This window comes from Lepidochelys olivacea (assembly GCF_965140295.1).
Source record: "Lepidochelys olivacea isolate rLepOli2 genome assembly, chromosome: 17".
NCBI classification, from domain to species: Eukaryota; Metazoa; Chordata; order Testudines; family Cheloniidae; genus Lepidochelys; species Lepidochelys olivacea.
In genome coordinates, this window is record NC_140427.1 from 11,997,562 (window position 1) to 12,022,613 (window position 25,052).

At 40.8% G+C, this 25,052-nt stretch overlaps 1 protein-coding gene across 1 annotated transcript in view; it reads right to left on the reverse strand.

Annotated features, from left to right (window-relative positions):
- The window catches only part of PITPNM3 (PITPNM family member 3), a 351,463-nt gene that overhangs the window by 241,955 nt on the left and 84,456 nt on the right, over positions 1–25,052 (reverse strand). Inside the window, exon 2 of the mRNA XM_084651346.1 lies at positions 6,125–6,220. Coding sequence (XP_084507472.1) covers positions 6,125–6,220 — 96 coding nt within the window. The remainder of the gene's footprint in view (positions 1–6,124; positions 6,221–25,052) is intronic.

Here is a 25,052-nt window from a genome sequence, read left to right on the forward strand (position 1 = left end):
ACTGTATTAGGGCCAGTTGCATCAGCATAAAATGGTAGGAGGAAATAACATATCCTATTTAGTGCCAGCAAAAAGGGAAGAATTTTTAAAGAGAACTTATTTGATTTCCCTGGAAATCAAAGATCTCATGCACACACAAAAAAGTATGCTCCCTTGTCATGGGTTTTTAAAATCCAAACATTGAAATAGAACTTTTAAACGCAACTGTACATGTATATTTCGTATAAGATTATTTATTTCCAGGGAAAGTCAAATAAGTTCTTGACACCTCTTAAAAAAGTGCTTTCCCCTTATTTCTAGCACTAAATAACTATCCTATTTCCTCCTATCCTTTTATGCCGGTGCAGCTGGCTCCAACACAGTAGCACTGAAACTTCTTCTTGGATGTGCCAGTCTCTGTTACTTTTATTCTGAAAATACAACTGCACCTCCAGACAGCCTTGCTCTTCCTTAGGTTAATGGTGCTTAATAGATATGGATTATGGAAGCATAGTGAGACTGGGTCTCAAATTCAAATCTCAGATGTCCACATCCATTGCTACATGGACTGAGCATCACTCCTGTGATTTATCTTCTACTTAATTGGTATCACATTCCTCGGCTGAGCCTATTTAGACTTAAAATGAAACCACTGAAAAATAAACCATGCGTTTTCGGTGCACTAAAAGGAAAGACCTACTAAGGGAAAACCTATCGCCGCAAAAATGTGCTAGGTGAAAATAGCACATTCAGGAAAGTCAATAAGTCATTTTCAACTGCTAAAAGCTATGCAGGAAGCCTGGCGATTCTTCTCTTAGGGCTCGTCTACACTTAAAACGCTACAGTGGTGCCAATGTAAGTAGTAAATCAGGCTCACTCTTTTGACAGTTAAATGTGTATTTTTACACTCTCCTCACCTATAACTGAAAAAAATACACACAGTTAAACAACATAGGTCAGGTCCCTCAGCTGGTTTGAATTGGCATATCATCATTTACATCAACAGAACTATGCTGATATACATCAGCGGAAGATCTGGCCCTACACTTCCACTGAACATTCAGAATCCTCCTCTTCCTATATCTCTTTCAGCCACATCACTCTGTCCCAAGAAATAACTCCTTCTTTGCATTAGTTAGCTCGTGGGAAGAGAGATTTGAGAAAATATATCTCAAATATATATTTGAGAAAAGTTTGAGATACACATTTTGATTGTTTTCCATTTCCTTATGGGACAAGACTTTCCCTGCTCTGAAATCTGTATTAGTCAGGAATTATTCCTTCTAAAATCCATCCTTAACAGCCTGAGCTATACAAGCCACCCACTCAAGTACACTGCAGCACTCTTTTAATCATGTTCTAACACAACTGTTAGCATGGTTTCCCTGACAAATATGTACAGGGATTTTATGGCTAATATTTTTCTAGCAACAACCTTGTTTAAACATGATTGTTGCTGGTACAGCTCTGATCCACAACATTACTCGTATAGTGCCAAAAAGTCAGCCGCATATACTCATGAAAGCAGCAAGTCATCACTCTAGTTGGAAAAATGTTTTTCCAAGTTAGCAAAATCACTCTGGCTAAGAAAACATGCCACTTCCAAGAAGCACCAAGATCTTTCATGCTTTTAGGGCCAAATATTCAAACATGCATAACGCAGCTTGGGTAGACGCATACCAACCACCATGCAGGTCAGGTTGGCATGGGTACAAAGTTTCATGTATGAACATACCTCAACTTCAGTAGCTAAGGGCATGATCCAAAGCCCATTGAAGACTGAAATCACGAACTTCAATTGATTTTAACGGGCTCGGAGTCAGGCCCAAAGTGGATTGTGTGGAAGTGTGCATGCAAATTTCTGTCAACTTGGCTGTAGCTTTTTAGCTAACCCTGCCACTCTTGTTTGTCACTGGACAAAACATGGGAAAAGAGGGAATGTATCACAGTGAGCCATAAGAGAAATCATCTATTCTGCCTAACATATAGCGTTCCTACTGCTTTGCACAATGCAAATTGCTTTGGTCCCACCTCATGCAGCTATTACGCTGAGGAATGTTTTAGTCACTTGAGTTGGTTTTTCATATGCTAGCAGTGACCTGCTCTGTAAAATGTCCCACTGCAGCAGCTGAGATCTTGTAGTCAACCTCTGTACAAAATACTGCAACCATGCAGGGCTCTTCCTTACAGAAAACATTCCACCTGAGGAGCCAAGCGAGCTCAAGTCCGGTAACCTAAACGGCAAAATGCAAATGCTTTTTTGTAAAATAGAGATTTCAACTAATTTACTGTTTATGAGTTACCAGGGAGTCTCCAGACATACACAGCGGATTTTAAAGAGGTGCCCAATGGGGTGATTCAAATATCTTAAGGTTTGTTTTCACATTTTAAAAAAACAAACAGAGTGAGCGGCTGAGCTGCCATGCTTACAGGCTCGGTCTAAATTTCTAGTTGTATCATATAGACTAAAGGCTGAAACTCCTCTCATAGCCATCCTTTTGTGCCTAAGTACTGGTATTAAACCAGGAAAAAGAGGGAGGGGAATAACGCTGAGGTACACAAGTTCATTAGGCAACTGATGTCCATGTATATTAAATATTCTCTCAGATTTATATCCAGTGGCACTAACCCACCCAATGCATAATAATCATCATCACCACCCATGAGGAAAAAGCAACTGCGTGCTCTTTCAACTGCAATCTGTTTGTCAAGCCATTTATCTTCTGAAAAATGCAAAAACCAGTTCTTGATTAATAACCCTCAGATTTCTCTTTAATAGTTGTGCAACTAAAGCACAGCTCTATGCCAGGAGATCTGAATTCTATCCCCAGCTCTTGGCAGCGATGTGCTGTGTGACCTCAGGCAAGTCACACATCACTCTGTGCCTCAGTTTACCCATATATAAAAGGGGGTAAATAATATTTATCTACCTTTCAGGGGTGTTGTGGGACATAATCCATTAATTATTTGTAAACTACTTGAAGATTTGCAGATGGAAGGCCCTATAAAACAGCCAAGTAAATATTTTAAGTCTAATTTACAGAAGCACAGAAGAAACCTGCAACACCATGTACTTTTCTGGGAGTCAGGAAAGACCCTAAACAGAGTGCTCTCATTAGCACTACATAATACTAATACTATGCAGAGACCAGGGATAAGAAAATTTTGTTCTATAGACTGCGCTTACAAATAAATGAAGGGGGAGGACATAGACGTGTTCCTCTGGATGAAATTGCAGAGAACATTATCAAAACCTTGTCTGAGCTATAGCTGTAACTTTACTGGGAGCCCATTTCTATCTTCTGTGATTCCATATGATGTGAGCAAGTTTCATTTGAGAGTCATGGAAACAGATTCCCAGGCCAATTTCATTCAGCCCAATAACTTATATTTAGTTAACACACATCTTCCAGAAAGGCATCCTGAAGAAGAACTCTATGTAAGCTCGAAAGCTTGTCTCTTGCACCAACAGAAGTTGGTCTAATAAAAGATATTACCTCACCCACCCTGTCTCTCTAATATCCTGGGACCAAACACAGCTACAGCACTGCACAGAAAGACATCCATTCAAATACCCTTGCAAACTCCTTTGCAGCCCTCTGCTGCCCCACATACTCCATGGATAGCAAGCGTCCGAACAAGAATCAAATTTTGTCCCAAATTTCACTATGAAATTTTATTTTAAACCCATTTTTAATTTATTTGATTTAGAAACCAAGGGTTTGCCATTCAACCCTGGAATAAATATAGGTCTTAGGCAGGCACCTTGTCTTCCAAGTATCAAGTTGGCATTAATTTTACAGCTACCGTAAGTGATTCACAGAGAGCAAAATGGAAAGGGAGAAGCTAAGCAATTTGTTCAAAGCCATAGAGGGAGCCAATGTCAGAGCCAGGGAGAGAATTCAAAAGTTCCTGGCTCTCACGCCTGTGCTCAGACCACACTTCTCCCCAGGTAATATGTCAGCTGTACTAATCATACATAAATAATGAAACAGCCAGTGTTAGGGGGAAAGATATTTCTGATTTATGTTCACGTAATTGAGATCAGAATAGCTGCACTGAGGTCAGTTCAGCTATTCTGGATTTAACGCCTGTGGACCTGGAGCCAGAATCTAAAGCAGTGGCTGTGTCTCCTCTGAAGTTACGCTACTGATCATACAAACAAAAAGTGCTTGGATTTTCCTCTTCCTACATTTGCCAAACTGCCTACCCCATTACACTACTTTACTCATGTTTATGGCAGATTTTCATATTTGCACTGTCATCTTCTTTGCAGCAGCTTTTTCATCTTCTCCCCCTCCCTTACATTTTGCAAGCAACCAAAAAAACCTGACCAAATGTCTCGTTCATACTGACTTTCAACTCAAACATATGTCAATGTGAAAACCCACCAGGTGGTTCTCTAATGAACGCAGGCTGGTTCTCCAATAATCCCACCAACGGAAAAGAAAAACCATTTTAAGCTATGAACTTTTATTGCAAGACAGCAGACAAAGTAGTCAAACATGCATGCCTGGATACTACCTAAAAACACCAATTACCTTTTGTAGCACCATCAGACATCCCCCAGACATCCAACAGACACACAATAATGAGGCAAGAACCTAGAAAGTTCAGAAAATTAATTCTATCTGCTGAAGAGAAGCCACGTTCAAATGGAGAGTGGAAACATTTGGAAAATGTCAGCTCTTGTACTATAAATATCGACAGATGCGGAAATTTAACAATCTCAACCATTAGAAATAAAATATCCATCTTCTTTGTTAAGCATTGAATGTTTTTTTTCAAGTAGTCGTCAGAAGAAACCTGCTGAATATGCCATTACCCAAAACAATCACATGGAAAAAATTGCATGTGTTTTCAAACCAGCACCTGGACATTTTAGCTTTGGCCTGTGGGGTGGTTGTTTCTTCATTATTTCAAACACACACGCACACATGTGCGTACACACGCTATAATCAACCGACTTGGGGGGGGGGAAATCCTCTTGCTTCTGACCAGACAGATTGCTCTGCCCTTTAAAATTATCAAGTGCTAAAAATCCAGTAAGCTCACTGAACCCTTTTTCTACTCCTCTTAACTCCTGGAATTCAGGCACCAGTGCAACTTGAGGTTGCATCATCTATTGGTCTGTAAAAGAATCTTATTCCACCTCAACAGCCCACGTTACAAAACTGTTACAAGTAGGTTTCAAAGTAACAGCCGTGTTAGTCTGTCTTCGCAAAAAGAAAAGGAGTACTTGTGGCCCCTTAGAGACTAACCAATTTATTTGAGCCTGAGCTTTCGTGAGATACAGCTCACTTCATCGGAGTGAAGTGAAGCTGTAGCTCACGAAAGCTCATGCTCAAATAAATTGGTTAGTCTCTAAGGGGCCACAAGTACTTCTTTTCCTGTTACAAGTAGATTTCTCAACACTGACAGACTCTGTCATCTCCTGTGGGAAAAGGCCCAAGGGAAGCCTGCAGTTTATCTGTTCACATTTTTAATTTCCTGTAGACAAAACCACATTGGTCCCAATCCAAAAACTCCCCAGTATGTTACAGAAGAAAACCCAGTATTCCATAGTAAAAGTTGTTCATGGTCTGTCTAAGTGCCCCAGGAGGTTACAGGAGGAAGTTAGCCCTTCAGATTAACCAGTTGAGTACATTCATTATGGCTCATCTCCGGAAACTATTTATGCAGTTTTCACTCATCCACAAAACTCTAATCAACGTCAGTGGAAGTTTTGCCAGAGTAAAGCTGGAGGGTCTGATTTTCAAAGGTGCTGAGCACTTGCAACTCCCATGGATTTCATTAGGAGCTGTGTGTGCAAACTACTTCCGATGCTCTGGGGATGGGTGACATATGAAGGGATGATTAGTTGATAGGCTAAATAATCAGGTTCCTCAGGATTTGGCTTTTAGGTTCCAATCCTGCAAAGATTCACATGTATGCTTCACTTTACACACTGAGTGGCCTCACTGATGCCAATGGGAATATATGCAGTGTGCAATTTAAGCACATGCATAAGACTTTGCAGGAGAGAGGGCCTAAAGTCTATAAAACTTGACCTGGCAGGTATAAGATTAAAAAGCAAATCCAAATGTAGTTACTTATGTTACTGCCGTAAAATTCTGAAGGGAAGAAAAAAAAAAACTGTACATACCTCGGGCATCAAAGAATTCATCGTCTGAGCTCTCCACAGAGTCATTAATTATGTTCTGCATGTGCCACTGAGTGCCACTGAATCTGCGCGAACCAGCTGGAAATAAAGACAGACTTACATTAACAAAATGAAATGATGATCTGCTCGCCAAGCTACAAAAGAAAAAGTCTAATTAAGTCCTCATAAATTGTGTGAGATGCTCATTTTGTCCAATTCATGTTTTTTAACCTAATGAGAGGGCCACTAAGAACATGTGGGATGACAGCAAAAATTATACCTTCTGCAAAATCTGAGTTAGAATGATTAAAGCAAACCCTTTATTCAGGTTCAGTGTGCAATGCTCTCCCCAAATGGAGTGACTTAAGAGACAAAGAAAAATTCCATTCATTTGAACTTGTCAGACCATTACATTCCAAGCTCGCCTTCAAGCTGTGCAAATACGTCTAAAGGCAGAAAGAAGCATTTCTTAGGGACAGCGGAGCAGCTCACATTAGAACTGAATTTCTTCCATAGCTCTTATGAAGATGCACCCTTCTGTTTGGCTTGCAGATTTGCATGCACACTACTGAATTTCCTCAAATGAACATCAAAGAGCTTTGGTTTTCTTCATTGTTAACATAAATGTTCCTGTAGCTTTTGACAGAAGCTTGACATTTGAAGATAAGAAGGCCAAAGCATTTTGGGAGAGCTAAATAACCGTGTCACATTAATATAGCTCAGACACATTATATAACCTTACACTGATATGAAAACATGAAGCTATCTGCGCAGTTTGCATCATCCATTCCTCATATGTGATGGTGTGTGGTACCTATGTATGACAGGACTACGCCACACTTTCAGATAGGATGTAAAAAATGTCTGTAAGAACTGAACCATTCAGAGAGATACATAACTAGGGAGAAAGCTAGAATTTGGCCAGCATTCTCCTGGGCTAATATTGCCACAGTTTTCATTCCATTTAGTGCATTCATATACACAGGCTGTATTTTATTTCTGCAAATGAGAGGCTATATCACAAGACATGTACACTTGCAACCCCGCTTCAAGCCAATGGGAAGGCCAAGGGGAAAAGGTCCATCATTAACATTTTAGAACTAAATTAATCTTTTCATGAGCATCTACTTGCCATATCAAAACAGCCCCCTAAGTTTTAGTCATTTAGTGAGCCCTGAGAAGAGGTGGATTCAAACTACGATGGCCCAATTGGCCCATCTTAATTTGAGGGCCTTCTGGCAAACCTTATGATTACCTAGTAATAATATTTCACTCTTGTAATAGGGCTCTTCATGCTTAGACCTCAAAGTGTGTTACAAAGGAGGTCAGGATCACAACCCCCATTTTTACAAATAGCAAAATGGAGGCACCGATTGGTGAATCAACTCATCCAAGGTCACCCAGTGTCAGAGCTGGGAAAAGAACCCACCTTTCTCCAAGTCCTAGTCGAGCACCCTGTCCAATGGACCATGCTGCCTCTCAATCTTTATAACCCTCTCTCTCTCCCTGGCTGTTCCCCCCACCCCCACCCAACTCAGAGTGCCACAGAGAAGAGGAGACACCATCCTGGCATTAACTAACATGGTGGGGATTTAATAGCCAAACCAAACCTTTTCCCCATCTAGCATTTTGGTATGGTCCTTGATAAAGAGATTGGGCCAACCACAGCATTTGGCTTTTGATCTGAACTCTGTCCATCTTCTAGTTGACATCACCTTTCTGGTACTCATTAGTGACAACTGATGTACCTTGTTAATGCGGAAGGTTTTGGACTCCTCAGAGAAATCCACAGTCACCAAGATATATGATTTCATTGTATGATAATGTAAGTGCAGAGCTACCCACTTAGCAAATACCTAGGCAACAAGCAAGCATGGTAAGCTTTTTAGCAATCTTCATTTCTATGTGGCCAGAATCAATAATGCACCGTTCTGTAATCAAACCCTCCCAGAAAAAGCCTTTGTCCATTTCACTTTAATATACGTCAGTAACATCACTGCCACTGACCAACAGAAGTGTTTCAAAGCAAGAGGAATGATTCAGTGCTGTAGCCTCACTGCAGGACGTTTGCGGGAAGTTTACTTTATGAATGGTTTGAAGGAATTTATATTAGTACCTATTTTAACCCCCCCCCTTTTCTTCACTCACACACAGAGTAGAACCCATATTTTACAAATTAACAGGACTGAGGGGTTCATAAAAATTGAAAAGCTCATACAATTGAACATGTCAAAATTACAGTAGATACAGTGCAAAAGTAGCAGTACGCTGCACTGCGTCACTTTCTCAGTGTCCTTCAAACCACTGCGAAACAATTTCCAATTCATTGGGATGTGCAAGGATGAGAACTTGTTCTTCATCAACTATCTTTTTGAAGACAGTGCACCTCATAGCCTTAATAGTTCCCTCCATCCCTTTTAGGGAAGTTGTCATTCAACAGCAACTTTTCAATCACACTTAGGTTTTGTATACACTACATACTTACTTCGGTATAACTACATCACTCAGGGATGTGAAAAATGCACACCCCTGAACAACGTTGTTATATTGACCTTATAGCGCTGTCTACACAGGAGGTTATCGGCAGAAGAGCTTCTCCCAACAACATAGTTACCACCTCCTACCTGCTTAGAGTGTCTTCACCAGATACGCTACAGTGGCATGCAGCTGCGCCAATGTAAACTTGTAGTGTAAACCTGCCCTCAGTCAGTGAATAAGTCACAATTAACACAAATGCTTCAGCTATCAGAGGAGTTGTGCAGCAATACTCCATTCCAGAGATGCTAGTCTCAATCTCTCTCACCTGCATACAAACCTCCCTTCCTTCAGTGATAGTTAAAGTGCCGTGCCAGGCAACCACCCTATTACAAGGGACACTATCAAGTTAAAAATCATTTGAGCTGGCCAGAAGACAGAATCCCTTCCTGCCTCCACCCGCATAGAAAATTTCAACAAGAAGATTTTTTGGTTTATTTTTATAACGGAAAAGTTTTTGGCCAAACCCCCTCCCCTCACACACATTTGGGCCAAAAAACAAATAGTTTCAATTTGGAAATGCTGTCATAGTGCCTCACGGGAGCTGTAGTTCAAGTGGTTTATGCTCCTATTCTATTCTATAGGCAGAGCTCCCTGTTCTGACTACATTTCCCATGATGCAAGACAGTGATGTGAGGCAGTTGCATCATGGGAGTCTTTGGTCACGGTGCATCATGGGAGATGTAGTCCACTGCCAACAATGAAGACACCCTTACCCACCTTACTAATAACTGGAGAGAAGGGCCTGTGCTGAAGTTCTGATCCAGACATGAATCTGAATTGTGCCAAAAGGCCAGGAGCAGGAAGGAGAGTTCAGACCCAGCACCTAAGATCAATGTTTTTTAACCTTTCTAGATTGGTGATGCCTTAATTTGAAGTCAAAAATCTTCATGACCCACCCTCCCTTACATTTACTATAAAGATAAGAATAAAAAAGTATCAGTGATAAAAATGATAAACCTATACAATGTAATTGTGTGTTTCAAGAGATTGACAGAGAATACTTGACCTTAAAGGACGGGGACTATGGGAAGTGAGATTTTCTTTGCTTTAGCTTGTAATAAGATTTTCAGCACCTCACAATCTCCAATTATCTTTAATGACACTCCCGGGGGGTTGCAACTTACCTATTGAGAAACACTGCCTTAGATCACCAAACGTGGATATGAGGGTACTTCATGCTATATATGCCATCTGTAGTTATTTTTGTATCTCTATAAAGTTGGGAAAGGGAAATAGACAAACAAGGAGCGCACTGGTGAAGTAGCCCAAGGCTATGGTTATCATCACTGAGGGAGAATGTTTATTTGTTTTTAAAACTAGTTTTCCCAGTGGAATAAAAATAAATGATTCAAACATTTCTAAAAGGCTTTGGCTTTAGACAAACTTGTTTTGTGAAACCAAAGGGCTAGATCCTTATTCCCTTATCCATGCCGAGTAGTAGAGCTGGGCAAAACTTTTCAGTTAAATAACTTTATTTGTTGAAAAACACAGTTTCAGGTGGACTGAAACAATCCACAAATTTGACATGAATTCACGAAATCGTTTCAAACAACCTCCTCCCCCCCCCGCCCCTTTTCAGGTTAAATTTACAAGGGGACTCAAGTGCCATCCACAGAAAGGAAGGAGGAGGAGATGGTGATATCCTCATATCTGAAAGCCTATGCTGTCTCCTGGGTGTAATTTGTAAAATCATATGTAAAAAAGCCAAAAATGGCTCAGAACTTAAAAAATTGGATGGTAACTGACCATGAAACCCAGTGATGATTCAGCCTGGTGATATTCTGAACAAAGATCTCTCACTGTGCTTTCAGCTGCTTCCTGTGCTTCACATTGACTCAACAGAAACTGTAGACTTAAGAGTGACACACAGTGTGACATTCCTGGACTCTTAATATACAGATAGCTCAGTGCTTAGGGCACCCACCTGCATTGGGGAAGACCCAGTTTCAAATCCCTGCTCTGGAGCAAGGATCTGAACCTCGGTCTCCCACATCCCAGGTGAGTGTGCTAACCACTGGGCTAACGGGTAAAAGGGGGACACTGCCTGCTCATTTCCATTTACTTTTATTTATAAAAAGATTAAAATGCCCAGAAATAAAAATTTTCTTTTGGATCAAAATGTTTCATTTGACCTGAAATGAAATTTTTGTTGGCTTTTTGAATTTGTTAAAAATTCTGAATTTTTTTAAATTTTGGTTTGAGTCAAACTGATTTTTATTTTTCAGAACTGCCAGCAAACTGGAAAATCAACTATTTGCCCAGTTCTACTCAGAAGCACTTGACTGCACAGGTAAACCCATTGGTTTCAACACTATTGCTTGTGGAGGAAGTAGTAGAATCTGGCCCTAATATTTGACCTGACCACCCCCTATTTAAACAAAGGAGCTCCCCATGTACATTGATGCTCAGATTGCAGAATCTGGTATGACAAGGAGAGCTCTAAAGATGTTTTACCTTCTGGTTTCCTGTTTATCTCACATAGAGAAGGCTGAATTGGAAGAGATACTGTAATGATTTTACTAGAAAGTGGCAAGTCTTCCTTCCCCAAAGGGAAAAAAACATGTCTGTACCAAGGGAATGTGCTGATGTTATCTGAACTGCTCTTTCATTAAGGAGCTGCCTAATAGCTGTGTAAACCTCTCATTGAGGTCCACAAAGGGATTAGGAGTGCTAAAAGATTTGCTTTAAATGACAACGTTTATTACAGTAGTTCATTCGCACCTGGTTGTGTCAGCACTCCCATTGTAAGCCTTTATCTACAGGGGGTTTATATCTTGGCTGTAACAAGTCTCTCTGGGCTGAATCTTGGCAAAAGAGGGGTTTTTTGGACTTGAATTTCAAAAATATCAGCCTGGCTTTTGCACCAGAACAAAGGTTTTAATGTACATTTTGCTGAGTCTGGAAAACACCTGTGATTGCCAAGTTAAGTAACCACATATGACTCTATCATTCCATTTTCCTCCTTTAGACAACACAGCACAGATTAATGAATCCTAGACTGCAAGTTCTCTGGGGCAGGGACTGTCTTTGTATAATGCATTCATACATTGCTCAGTACAACAGGGCTTGGATCCACAACTACAATGAAAATATAAAATGGAAGGGGTGGTAGAGTTGTACAGGATGATATTTATTATGTCCCCAGAGGGCTTTCACACAGCTGAAACAGTGTATGTTTGGTTTTACAGCTGAGTGAAGTCATTTACTTTTCCCACTGATGAGAATTTTGCAAAAACATGTTAATCTGTGAAAAATATCAAGAAGCAAAGTAAAATTTTGCTATTGTAGACAGCCCTTTCAGGACAAGCCTACAGGGGACTGGGATTCTTTGTCTCAGGTCTGAACCAACTAAACCTACGTTGCATACAGGGCAGTGTTTCTCAACCAGTGGGTCACGACCCCCAGATCATGATCCCAGGAGTTGTGGGGCATCAAAAATATTATTACAGTCTAAAGCAAAGAAATCCTTACTCCACCACACCTTTACCCTTTAAGTTTAAATACTCTGCCAACCTCTCAAAACACACATACCTGCATATAAATTGTACAGACTTATAACTGTTCTCACTGACACTTTTTTACTCCTATTTATTTTTTAAACTCAAGTTTATACTATATGTAAGAGAGCTGCCAACATATTTTTATTTAGACTAAGGGAGTCTCCAGCTCCTTGACAGCGTATAGCTTTTAGGTCTGTTCAAGTTCAGGCTGCTTTGTGCCAGACTCCAGGCGCCAGGCTACTTGAAGGGGAATCCTGCATAGGGAATCCTCCTGTAGCCCAGAACAATCATAGCAGTTCCTATGACATCCCACCTATCCTCCTCTCTAGTGGCAATGTCTGGGGAAAAGAGGTATCCCTACAACCTAACAGTCCCTGGCTGTTGGCATTTGGGTTCTGCTGAGGACGTAGCCCTTAGTTTTTAAGGTTCACTTTGGATGGGCTATTACCAGCAGGAGAGTGAGTTTGTGTGTGCTGGGGCGGAGGGTGAGAAAACCTGGATTTGTGCTGGAAATTGCCCAACTTGATTATCATACACATTGTAAGGAGAGTGATCACTTTAGATAAGCTATTACCAGCAGGAGAGTGGGGTGGGAGGAGGTATTGTTTCATGGTCTCTGTGTATATAATGTCTTCTGCAGTTTCCACAGTATGCATCTGATGAAGTGAGCTGTAGCTCACGAAAGCTTATGCTCAAATAAATTGGTTAGTCTCTAAGGTGCCACAAGTACTCCTTTTCTTTTTGCGAACCTTGGCTACGATATCAAAGTAATATCATACTTCGAAACAGTCACTTGTCCTTCAGAGCATGAAAAAATATAAGGCTGTTTGTACCAGGCAAGGATACTTTCAACACCCTAAAAATGTCCTGGACCACTATGACCCTAAAAATACGGTGTTTTACAGCAAACCCATAATGAGAGGGTGCTCTCCAGACTCCTTCAGCCAAGCCACCTAGGGAGGTGGTAGAATCTCCTTCCTTAGAGGTTTTTAAGGTCAGGCTTGACAAAGCCCTGGCTGGGATGATTTAACTGGGAATTGGTCCTGCTTTGAGCAGGGGGTTGGACTAGATGACCTTCTGGGGTCCCTTCCAACCCTGATATTCTATGATTCTATGATTCTAAGTCTGCTACCCTCTAACAAAGAAGGAGAAAAAACCTCCACGGAAGTGCAGATCTCGGAGGAATGGATGATCTAACAGAATCACAAAAATTAGTCATGGAAGAGACCAACATATTTCCTATGATTCACCTTGTCGATGTCGGGGGGAAAACAGTGATTAATTAATGGTAAAGGCAAATTTAACCTTGTAGCTAAACAATATTCAGTCTGTCACTGGTCACAGTACTACTATTACTTTAATCAATCCCATCTGACACAACAGGCGGTGTTCTTAATGTAATGTGCATAAACGTATTGTGTCCCATTATTGCTAATGAAAATGGCACCCATGGAGTAACACCTTGATAATGTAGACTAATACGCATGAACACAAGGAATACTAATGTTGTTTCCTATTAAATAGCACCCACTTATGCTGAAGTGCTCCCAAACTCCCAGTGCTCCCTTTAATTTAAACTGGAAACCTCCAAAGCAGGAGTTAATTGAGTGCTGCATCTGATTAGTAAAAATGTTTATGACTTGCTTTGACTCCCTCTGCTGCATATAGCAAGATGCCTGAAGGACAAATTATTTTCCATCTCATTTTAGGGTAAGGACTGTTTAAAGCCTTTACATTTAAAATGTGAAAGTTGTTATAATTAATTCAGACACCAGAATCTCTAACATCACTGCTGCAGTTTATTTTATTACCTAAATGGGATGTTACATGTTGATTTAAGAAACACATAAGCAATGAGCTAATCCTGAGCCTGTCGGAGACCGACCATGCCCAAAATTTGAATCTTCACATTACACTTCTTTTCAGCGACCCCCTAAACCATAACTGCTTCAAAAAGGGAATTTCCATCCCATAGGAAATTCTGATTTAAAAAAACGTTCCAAACTGGGATGAGAAGTCAAAATATAGCACAGAACAGAAAATTCAAAAAAAGAAGGCAGAAACACTTTGCACATTTCCAGTTGAAACATTTCAGCATTTCCAAATTTAAATATCTTGTTTCGTTTATTGAACTAATTGAAATATTTCATTTTGGCTCGGTTTAACATGAATCTCCATCTTCCTGAGCTGCCGCAGCACTTTATAGGAATCTGATAGGGCCTTGAAGCAACACACCTACAACTTCATGAGCTGGGCTCTCTTGACCAACTACATTTCCCATGATGGACCACGGTCACATGCCTCCCATGACACATCACATGAATTCAACAAGAAGGAAACCTACATTGCTTCTTGGGAGATGTAGTCCAGCCACAGAGCCCGGTCCATACAGGAGAAGGCAGTGGGGGGAGGGAAAGAGACTCCCAAACTATAATTCCCATGAGCTACCATGGCAGCTCAGGCCAACACAGATTAATGCCAAACTGATGCACAACGAAATCAGAGACACAAGGTAGGTGAGGCACTATCTTTTATTGGACCAACTTCTGGTTAGTGAGAGAGACTAACAAGCTCAGAAGCTTAAATTTTTCCCCCAAACAGAAAAAGTGAAATACTTTGGCATATTGAAATTTTTCACCACAGAAAGTTTTAATTATGGAAACTGCACAGTGTCCTATTGAAAAGGACACTGATGGAAAGTTCCTGTCCATTCTCCATATTCCATCCCTCCCCCACCATTCAACACAAACCAGGAGTTCACTAAACCCAGACCGCCTATATCCCCTGCACATCCTGTACCCACCCAGCCTCCCACTTCTCCACCAAGCAACATCCTTCAAATCCTTCCTTTTAACTTATTCCTTCTAGGAACGTTTCCCAACTTCTTCTCAGGTTATGTCCAGACTATAGTTTATCTCGGCATAATTTATGTCAATCAGAGGGGTAAATAAATCACCCTCTGGAGCGATAAAAGTTACACTGACATAAACGCCGGTGTGGACAGCGCTATGTCGGTGGGAGAGCTTCTCCTGATGACATAGCTGCCACCACTAGCAGGAGCAGGAGGAGTTAAACTGACAAGAGACCTCTCTCCCTTCCGTTTAGATCGGCTACATTAGAGAGCTTACAGCTGCATCACTGTAAACTCTCTAATCTGCTCTCAGCTAAACCCTACACACCCTTCCTTTTCCTGAACTATTGTCCTACATTTCATCTTGTCTAGCATATCCTCAGCTCCTTAGAGAGGTATTACGCCTGCATCGAGGGGTCCAATCCTGCAAACGCCTACTGCCATGTGCTAGCATGTAATAGAATCATTTAAAAGAATAAGACTACAATTAGTAAGTAGTAATCAATATTGTGTCAAATTCTCTGCTGATCTATATTGGCAAACAGCTCCAATGAAGTCAGTGGCGCTGCACCAATTTACCCTAGGAGACGATTGGACCCAACATCAGGTTGTAAGTGCTTGCAAGATCAGGCCTTAGGTTTATCAGGATTAGGCTCTAGGTCAAGAGCTCTGTAAATTGATGGGGCTGTACTGAGATTGTGGCCATTCATTTTACTTACGTTAGGCTCTTGCATTGCAGGGTAACACTGCATCAGAGAAGAACAGTACCTTGCTTTTAATACAAGTGAAAAATTAAAAACTATCCAAGCCCAGTATCTTGTCAACTCATTAAATACCACCGCAGCCTCTTTCAACATTTTCCTTTATTATCCTGGCTTTAGAGCAGGGGTTCTCAAATTTCATTGCACCGCGACCCCCTTCTGACAACAAAAATTACTACATGACCCCAGGAGGGGGGACCGAAGCCTGAACCTGCCCGAGTCCCACCACCCCGGATGGCGGGGCCAAAACTGAAGCTCAAAGGCTGCAGCCCCAGGCAGGGGGCCTGTAACCTGAGCCCCACCAGCCAGGGATGAAGCCCTCGGGCTTCAGCTCCGAACCCCAGTAAGTCTAACAACAGCCCTAGCAACCCCATTAAAACAGGGTCACGACCCACTTTGGGGTCCCAACCCACAGTCTGAGAACCGCTGCTTTAGAGCAAAAGTGTTTACCAACATAAAAGTACTCAGCTGGAATCATGAACCAAAATAGTCTATTTCTCAAACCCCAGCCTTTGCACAATCATAAAGTGGTTGGTGTCTTTTCATTCACACAGACACAAGCCCCAAAGTATAATTAGATGTCTGCTCAGCCACTCAGAAATGGAAGCAAGACAGATTTTTTTCCCTCCCTTTCTTATCAGTATCTGTGCATTTCTGCAATTCATCCTGTTAATTGCTGTCAGAGCCACCCATCTAGCTCATCAGCATTAACAGCATGCAGTGATAACCCTTTCTCCTACTATAAATAGGAGGACAGTGTGACAAGTGTGGGACCAGAGGCGAAAGCCTGGGATATAATCAATGGCTCATACGGTAAAGCAGCAGTTAGTCACTTTCATTGCTACTGTATTGTTTACAGATACAGACCTGGCTGAAAATCTGATTTCTGTCTTTAACCCTCTTGGGGTTCTTTCCAATACCAGCACTCTCTCCTGCTTTTGAAATGGGCTAAAGAGGATTAATATCAATGTTTTTATCCCAGCAGCAAAGCGCAAATTTTCAATATGAATTAACAGGTTGTCAGTAAACACTGCCTGTTTCTTATTTTCCGTCCTTATTCTGAAAGCTATCCCCTCCTTCCCACTATGTCATTCGGATTACTTGGAGCTCCAACAGGATCAGTGCTGGTGGCCCAATTTAAATTGCCTGAATATGGATTACTTGCTGTAGTAAATATAATGATCACTAGTAAAAAGTCAGCACTTGCCCACCACAGGTTTCCATAGTTACTGGTATGCGTGGGGAGGAAGGAGGGGGCGATGAGTGGAAATATGGTATCTCAAACACACTGTGCAGTAATTCTTAACAAGTGGTGGCTCCTTTTTCCTAGTTTCATATTGAAGAATATCAGCTTGCCCCTACATTATAGCTAATACCAATTAATAGAATTCTCCTGATAAAGTCTCTTTCTGCTTTGGCTTCCATTAACAATCATGGAAAATAATCTTTCCATCCAAATGTCCCATCTAGAATAATTTAGCAAACCTAAGTAATTTTGTAAATGAACCAAATATTAATTATGGCTACGGGGAGGTCCTTTTGTAACTAACTTCTCTAATCTGATAGGTTTCAGAGTAGCAGCCGTGTTAGTTTGTATCCGCAAAAAGAACAGGAGTACTTGTGGCACCTCAGCAACTCTAATAAATTTGTTAGTCTCTAAGGTGCCACAAGTCCTCCTGTTCTTTTTTCTAATACAATACAAGCTTTTAGAATTTACATTCACTTCCTAAATGAAATGTTTGCAGGTGTGCACATTTCATGTAAATAGAAGTCCACTGTCATTACAATTAATTCTAGAAATAAACCGGAAGCAACGCTCTGGCTCTGAACTCATCCCAAGCCCCGTAGGAGGAGAGGAAAGGGGAGGCATTTGACTGCAGATCCAGAATTTGCAGCTTTGGTCCCACCTCTAATTTATTCCTTTTGTCTAGCTTTTAAGGGAAAATTAGAAAGAAAAGATTTGATTAAGTCTCTCCTTTAAGAGCACAGAGGAAAACTTTGCTCAATTTCAGCTTTTTTCTACGTAGTGACACCAATCAATGTAAAAATGCAGTGTATTGTAAGCTAGATGACCGTTCTCTTTGTTTCTGCTTTGCACGGAGAGAGATCTGGGCCAAATCAATAGGCACCAATAGGCACAAAATTACAATAGAAAGACAAGTGTTAATTTTCAGTTCTTATGGGAAGACAGGCAAAATACCTTCAATTATAAGGGAATCTCTTTATAAGAGCTGTTACAGCACTGCTTCTTCTCCCAAAAACTGCAGTGCTGTATTGCTCACAAACGGCAATCCCAGAGGATAGGGACAATAAATGATTCTAGGGTGACACTAAGATGGACCTAAGCAGGAAAAATTCAGGTCCAGATTTCTGAACATCCTAAATTTCAAGCGTGTTTGGAATTCAGGATTTTGATTCGGACCACTTGGAAGATTAGGTCCAGTTGCTAAAGATTCAGTTTAAAGATTTAAGAGTCTGGATCTTGCACATCTGTAGAACAATTCAGTCTATTGAAAGAAACAAAAAGTTTGCCAAGGTATTTAAGTGGAGCTTACTGGAAAACGGGCTATTCCCCCAACCCCCGATGAAAATTTTGACAAAAAAATTGCCACTGAAAAATTCAAGATTTAAAAAAAAAAAAAAAAACCACTGAAATATTCCAATTAAGAAATGTTGCTACAGTGCCTCACAGGAGTTGTAGTTTGGGTGCCTCATACTCCCTTTCTCCTCTATAGGTTGGACGCCTTGGCTGAATTACATCATCTATGATGAACCACTGTGTTCCCTCATTGTGATGGGAGGTGTTTTCATCCTGAGAATCCCTGGCTGTGTTTCATCACAGGAGACGCGGTGCAGCCCCAAGAGAAGAATGGAAACATGAGGAAAGCAAATCCCAGCTCCCATGAAGCGCTGCAGGGAGATGTCCAAATCAAAATTTTCACACGCATTTTTTTAAATGAAAAAAAGTCAACAATTTCCATAAGAAGCTGACTCAATTTTAGACTAAAGTGTGTTCTCTCAAAAAAAGAGAGAGAACAATTGATTTTTGTGGGGTGGGGGTCAAAATCAGTTTCAATCCAACCTTTTTTGACTGGCCTTACATTTAAGAGCCAAGGAACTGAACACCAGCACCAAGAGATTGCTGAAGAGTTAGCAATTAAGTTGTGCTAATCAACAGGAGAGAGCAAATCTGACTGCAGAGACATCAATTCAGGCAACAGCTGCTTGTTCATTTTGTCTGCACATTGCTGAAAAAAAACACATGCAAGCTGACTTTCTTTTTTTCTTCTTCTTTTTTTTTTTTTTTTTTTTTAAAGTGGCATGTTTACAACTCTACTGCACACCCCCAACAACGGGTGCAGTCTAGCAGCAAATTATATAATAAGCTCCTGTTTAGAAACATTACATAAAATACATATGGTGCAAAAAGTTTTATATTTAAAGATGCGCTCTCTTTTGATCAACAATACATTAAAAAAAAAACAGTGGTGATTGACATGTCGCTGGTATTCAGGCTAAATTCAAACGTAAGGAACAATCCTGCAGCATTGCGGAGTCTTCTGCACTTGTCTCCGAATCCCAGTGAGGCCACAGAATTCAGGGCGTTCAGCACCTGGCAGATAAGGCCCTTATGGAGAGAACTAATGAAGCTGGAAAAATGCACTGTGGAGGCATTCACATCTAGGTCACCACTTCAGATCTGCTACAGACTAGCAATTCTCAAGAGAGTTGCTGAAACAAACTGGTGATTGTCTCTATCCCTAAACCACCACCCTCAGTTAGCACTGGCTGGCAAAATGCAAAAAGACTATGAATGGCCCTTGAAGGCAGAACTCCCTTTTAGCCCATACAGATGCTCTTTCCAGAGGCATGTTGACAGGGCGATATAAGAAAAGCTTACACTTACTACTGCTAGCTGTACTAAACCTATCCCACGGAGGAGTTCTGGGCCAAATCCTCAGCAGGCATAAAATCAGCTGACTTCAGTGGAGCTATGCCAATTTACACCAGCTAAGGATCTGGCCTTCACTTTGCCGGGGTGTCAGTCCGGAACCTCCTTCTAGCCCCACATGTTCAAAATTATAAGATAAACTCATAATGGATTGAGGTAGGAAGGCTGGAGTATGCATCAATACAAAAAGTGCTATTCTAAAGAACCTGGCATGTCCCAGAGTCTTGAAAATGCTGCTTTAAAAAGATTGTAATTTCTGGCTCCACCACAGGCTGTTCCAAGACTGAACTACAGCAGCAGATGGAGTAAGAGCAGACCACAAGGGACATGAAACAACCATCCATCACTTCTCCCATCCCTTTCCCAACAGTTCAGTTCTGGAGGCAGTGCATGCCTTTTACTTCATTAACTCACATGACCAGTCACATGTGTTCAGCTGCCAGGTGTCACACACTTGGAAGGAAGGAAATGCTCTCCTTTTAAAACGTTAAAGATTTTAAAACATGCCTTAAGTAGTAAAAATCTCCCCCTTGCGCTGAAAGATTCTGCTGTGCACATTTTGCAATGAGATTTAAAATCTCACTCTGGTTTCAGCAATCTCCCTCATTCAAATGGTCCCAGCTCAACAACAGATTGAGCAAATCACAGATGGCTACACACACACCCCAGTATTTACAGCCTCTTTGTTAAGAATGCCACTTATGGGCCTAGTTTTTAAATACACTAGGTACCGCTGAAGCCAAGAGCTTAGCAGGATTCAGACCAGGTTAGACATTTAGATGAGTAACGAGAACATCCACAGCTACATAATACAGGATGATAACTGATAAGAGTATGCCATTAGGATTCAGGGCATAAACCAATCAGTATCTAATTGGGATCGGAAGAAATTTAGCTTTGGGAAGGATATTCCACAGTTGTCTATTATAGGATTTCCTGCACTGTTCTCTGAGCCTCTGGTATTGGTCATTGTCAGAGACGAGACAGGTCACCTCACTAGATAAACCATTGTGCAGCAATTCCTGTGTTCCTAATTATTCATAGAAAATGTATGTACACTGAACACAGTACACACCCTTTCTAAACACAGTGCATGACTGGTCAAAATAAGTATCATTATTTATTCTGTGGTCTTAATATCAATTCTCCACTGGACAAATGACAGGCAGAACATACAAGTTACACAGATGATTAATGGCTGTCACTTCCTCTCTCTTGCAGAAATGCTACATTTTCTGATATGACAAATTGCTTTCTTCCTTGCTTTTGATCTCAGCCTCAGTAAGGAACAGCGAGGTCTGTACTAAGCCAACATCAAGCCCCCTCTGATCTGAGAGAACCAAGACAACATAATACTCTTCAGGTCACGATTCAAGCTATCCTACAACATACTATCAATGGTAACTTGCACGGTCTGCAGAAGGACTACGTCGGCTTTGAGATCTTGCTGTTCTAACTGGCAGAAGATTTTATAGCGGACTCAGCCATTGAATTCAGGCCATCATTAGAGATGAAGAAGTCTCCGTCTAATATAAAAAATGATAAAATGTATTGTTTAGAGACCTATTAACAATAACTCTCTATGTACATTGTGTATCCCCCTCCACTCACACTCACTCACTCTCTTAATGGGACAGGGTGGAGGGTATGTTGCTGAAGCCAAGGGGAGGGAAGGGCCTTTCTGTTGCTTTGATTTCCTGGCTGGCTGCGTTAATTTGTTAAATATATATGAGTACTGAATGCTGCTGGCTGGGTTATCATTATGACCCTGATTCAGTAAAGTGCTTATTTAAAGTTAAGCATGTGCTTAGTCCCATTGACTTCAAATGGGAGATTCTAGATTGACTCAGTCAAAGTTAAGCATGTACTTAAAATGCTTTTACTGGCAGATTAATTAAGAGTTAATGCTTTTAATTAACTTTTATATTGTTTAAATCTGAGGAACAAACAATGAAATATTATACATATACACACATACACACACACACACTATCAGAAGAGACAGGCAAGTAAACTTTACTATGGATATTACCAGCAGCTGTACCTATAAGAGTCATCATATTTCTTGCCAAATGGCTATCCATCCAGAAATCTTGCCCTGGCTCCTAAAAAATCAGAAAGGGCTCTTGCATACCATCCAAGTAGTGCATCAGATTTCAATTGTTGAGAAATATAATGAGCTCAGAAACTCTCCTCTTGAGAGAGAGAGTCATTAATTTAATGACTTTCTGCATGGCTTTCCGTATCCCAGAACAATTTAGCCCACAGACTTTTGGTGCATTTAGAAGGAGCATGTCAAAATAAGGCAACAACTCACACATCAGTGTCAAATTTAAAGGCTTCCAAAAATCACTTGGAGTCAGACACTACAGCAAGCCAACTGTTCCCAGAAAGATGACCAGCAATCACAGCAAAAGGAGACAAGTAGGCATAAACTATATTCCAATGAACTCTTCATACAAAATAACTTCTAGGATCACAGTTATGTCTGTGGATGACTTAAGTTTCATTAAGAATACCTCTGAGAGGGAACATTTGTTTAAATGGAATCTAAACAGGGCCAGTTTTGGGGAGAGGAAACCCAGATGCCTCAAGTAACTATGCTGGCAATTCAGTAGACAGTGCTCGTCCTTGGGAGTCAATATTGAAACCAGTACTGAAACTGTGCCCCAGCATGGTGCTCATGAGCACAGCGCTGCTGCAGGTGCAATCCGTTGAATGAAATGTAAAACAGATCCTGACCTCTTGCATTTATTGAAGCTGCCTCATCTACTTTTATAAGAACCAAAATATTAGCTACAGTCCCTGTCAGAGCCCCAGTCCCATCCTAGTCTACCTAAATTTCCCTGCAGTTTCAGTTGAATACAATATTCTTTTCCCCCCACTTCCTGTCCTAAGTCATTCTGTGGTGTCACTGTTCATTATTCAACAGCTAAGGTCAGTTCTAGAGGTGTCTGTATTCCAGCAAGAGGTAAAGAGATAATTTTCTGTATGTACTTTGTAAAGCTCTTTGGCGTCCTTCAAAATAAAGAAGATTACAAACGTAAACTAGGATCATCCTCATACACTTGTATGATCCCTGAATATATTTTAACTGCATTCTTAGTGCTCACATAGTAAGATCAAACAAAATTTGAAAAATTGCAGCTTCCTGTAATGGGGTGATCATCGCTTCTTGAACAGGAGCGGGGAACCCTAAAACAAAACCATTGTTCACAATATCAAGCCACAAGCCTTTGGCAGTAACTCAAAGTCCATCAGATGAAGATGCTAGGTCAGAAATAAAGAACCGCACTGGCAACCTACATTAGCCAAAATGCTTATAGTAGTACTGGTTATCTAGTTACTGACCACAAGCACCCATTTGGATTTTCTTACCCAATTCTATCATTTATTAAATGACCCAGAAAGTTTCATCACGGAGAGAGAAATCAAAAGCTGCAGCCTCCATTCATCCATTTTGATATTAAGAATGCACACTGTGAAGAGTGTAAGTTATTAGCAAATATGGACTTCATAGCATCTTCAATTGTCAAATTCAATAGCTTCATTGTCTAGCATTTCTCAGTGGAAAAAGTGACGTTCTGTATACATGGATTTTAACTACAAGAACCATGGAACAAGCCACTTCACCTAGAAACCAAGGCTCTTTATTTGTTAATTTAAATAACTCTCTAATATTAAATATCATAGATTTTAAGGCCAGAAGGGACCATTCTAATAATCTAGTTTCACTTCCTGCGTAACACTGGCCATAGAACCTCACTCAGTCATTTGTACATCACGAGAACCGGACACAGTAGCCAACAATGGTCTCTCTAGCAGTGCACTGTATTCGGTGGTAACTCCATTTCCCTACTTCTACTTGACATTCCCCTCCTTAGATGGCCACGGATCACATCGGCCCTCTTAGCAAGAGGGAACTGCACTGCACACTCATGTTCACTGGTTACCTAACACAACACCAAAGTCCTTTTCAGAATTACTGCATTCCAGAATGTAGTCCCTCCAGTCATCTACCAGTGTAAGTACTTATAGACCATGCTCATATCATCTCAATCTTCTCTTCCCTGAAGTGCCACATCTTGACACAGAAGAGACTGCATCTTGGTGGCAGGCAAAGTTATTCCTATATGTGGCTTGTGATCTTTGGGATTCTACTGGAAGAAACTCTGTAGAGAAATGTAGAATCAATGGGCCAGATCCTCAGCTAGTGTACATCAGCATAGCTCTGTTGAAGTCAATGGAGCCACACAGATATACACCAGGTGGGGATCAGGCCCAACAGTTGCATTAATCACTTGAGATAAATGATTTTCTTAAACATCAGATCAAACCAAGGACTAATATTTTAAATAAAAATAGTTTTCCATTGAACAAGTGGTGATGATCTACAACTTATTTTGCTTTATTTTAGGAAGATAACATGGGGAAACATCTAAAAAGCTCATAATGTATCTTAAAACTCAAGTGTTCCCCCCAGCCCTAAACTTGTTTTTACTCAGATTCCTACACTTCCTTCAACATCCATTCTGAGATAATTACTCACTTAGTAATTATCGACTAGTGCTGCTATACTTCCAGGCACCTCAGAATCCAAGGCCATACAAGGTAAATGTTTATTTCAAATCAGTGACCAATAATTCAAAATAGAAAAAATAACACTCCTTTCTCATGTTATTTTGAATGTCCCCATCTGTTTTCACAATGACGGTCTACAAGCCTTTCATATTAGGCTAACAATTCACAGCCCAGAACCTTTGACAACTCTAAGGTCTTGTCAACACTACCGGGGTAAGTAAGTCGATCTAAATTATGCTACTCCAGCTATGTGAACTAAGCTATATGTAGCTTAGGTCAACTTTACTGTGGTGTCAACTTTACTGTGTCGATGGGAGATGCTCTCCCGTCGACTTACCTTACTCCTCTCATTCCAGTGGAGTACCAGAGTCGATCAGAGAGCACTCTGCGGTCGATTTAGTGGGTCTTTACTAGACCCGCTAAATCAACCCCTGCTGAATCAATCGCAGCAACGTGGATCACCGGTAAGTGTAGACATGGCCAAAGGCATAAAACTTCCTGACCTTGAATGTGCTAAGTTACCTCATAACTTGGAGCCAAATATATAAATTCTTTATGAAGGACAGAACCTGTCTAAACTTGGCTGCCATTCTGTCCCCACATATCTGTAGTTTTACATGACTTTTAATGTGCTTCTCAAGGACAAACTTTTGTTTAACTTGCCTGCATAAGTCTTCAGACAAATCCAATATCAGCTCTTTGAAATGGAACAGGAGTGCACTTGAGGCCAGCTATCCTCTGCTTTTCA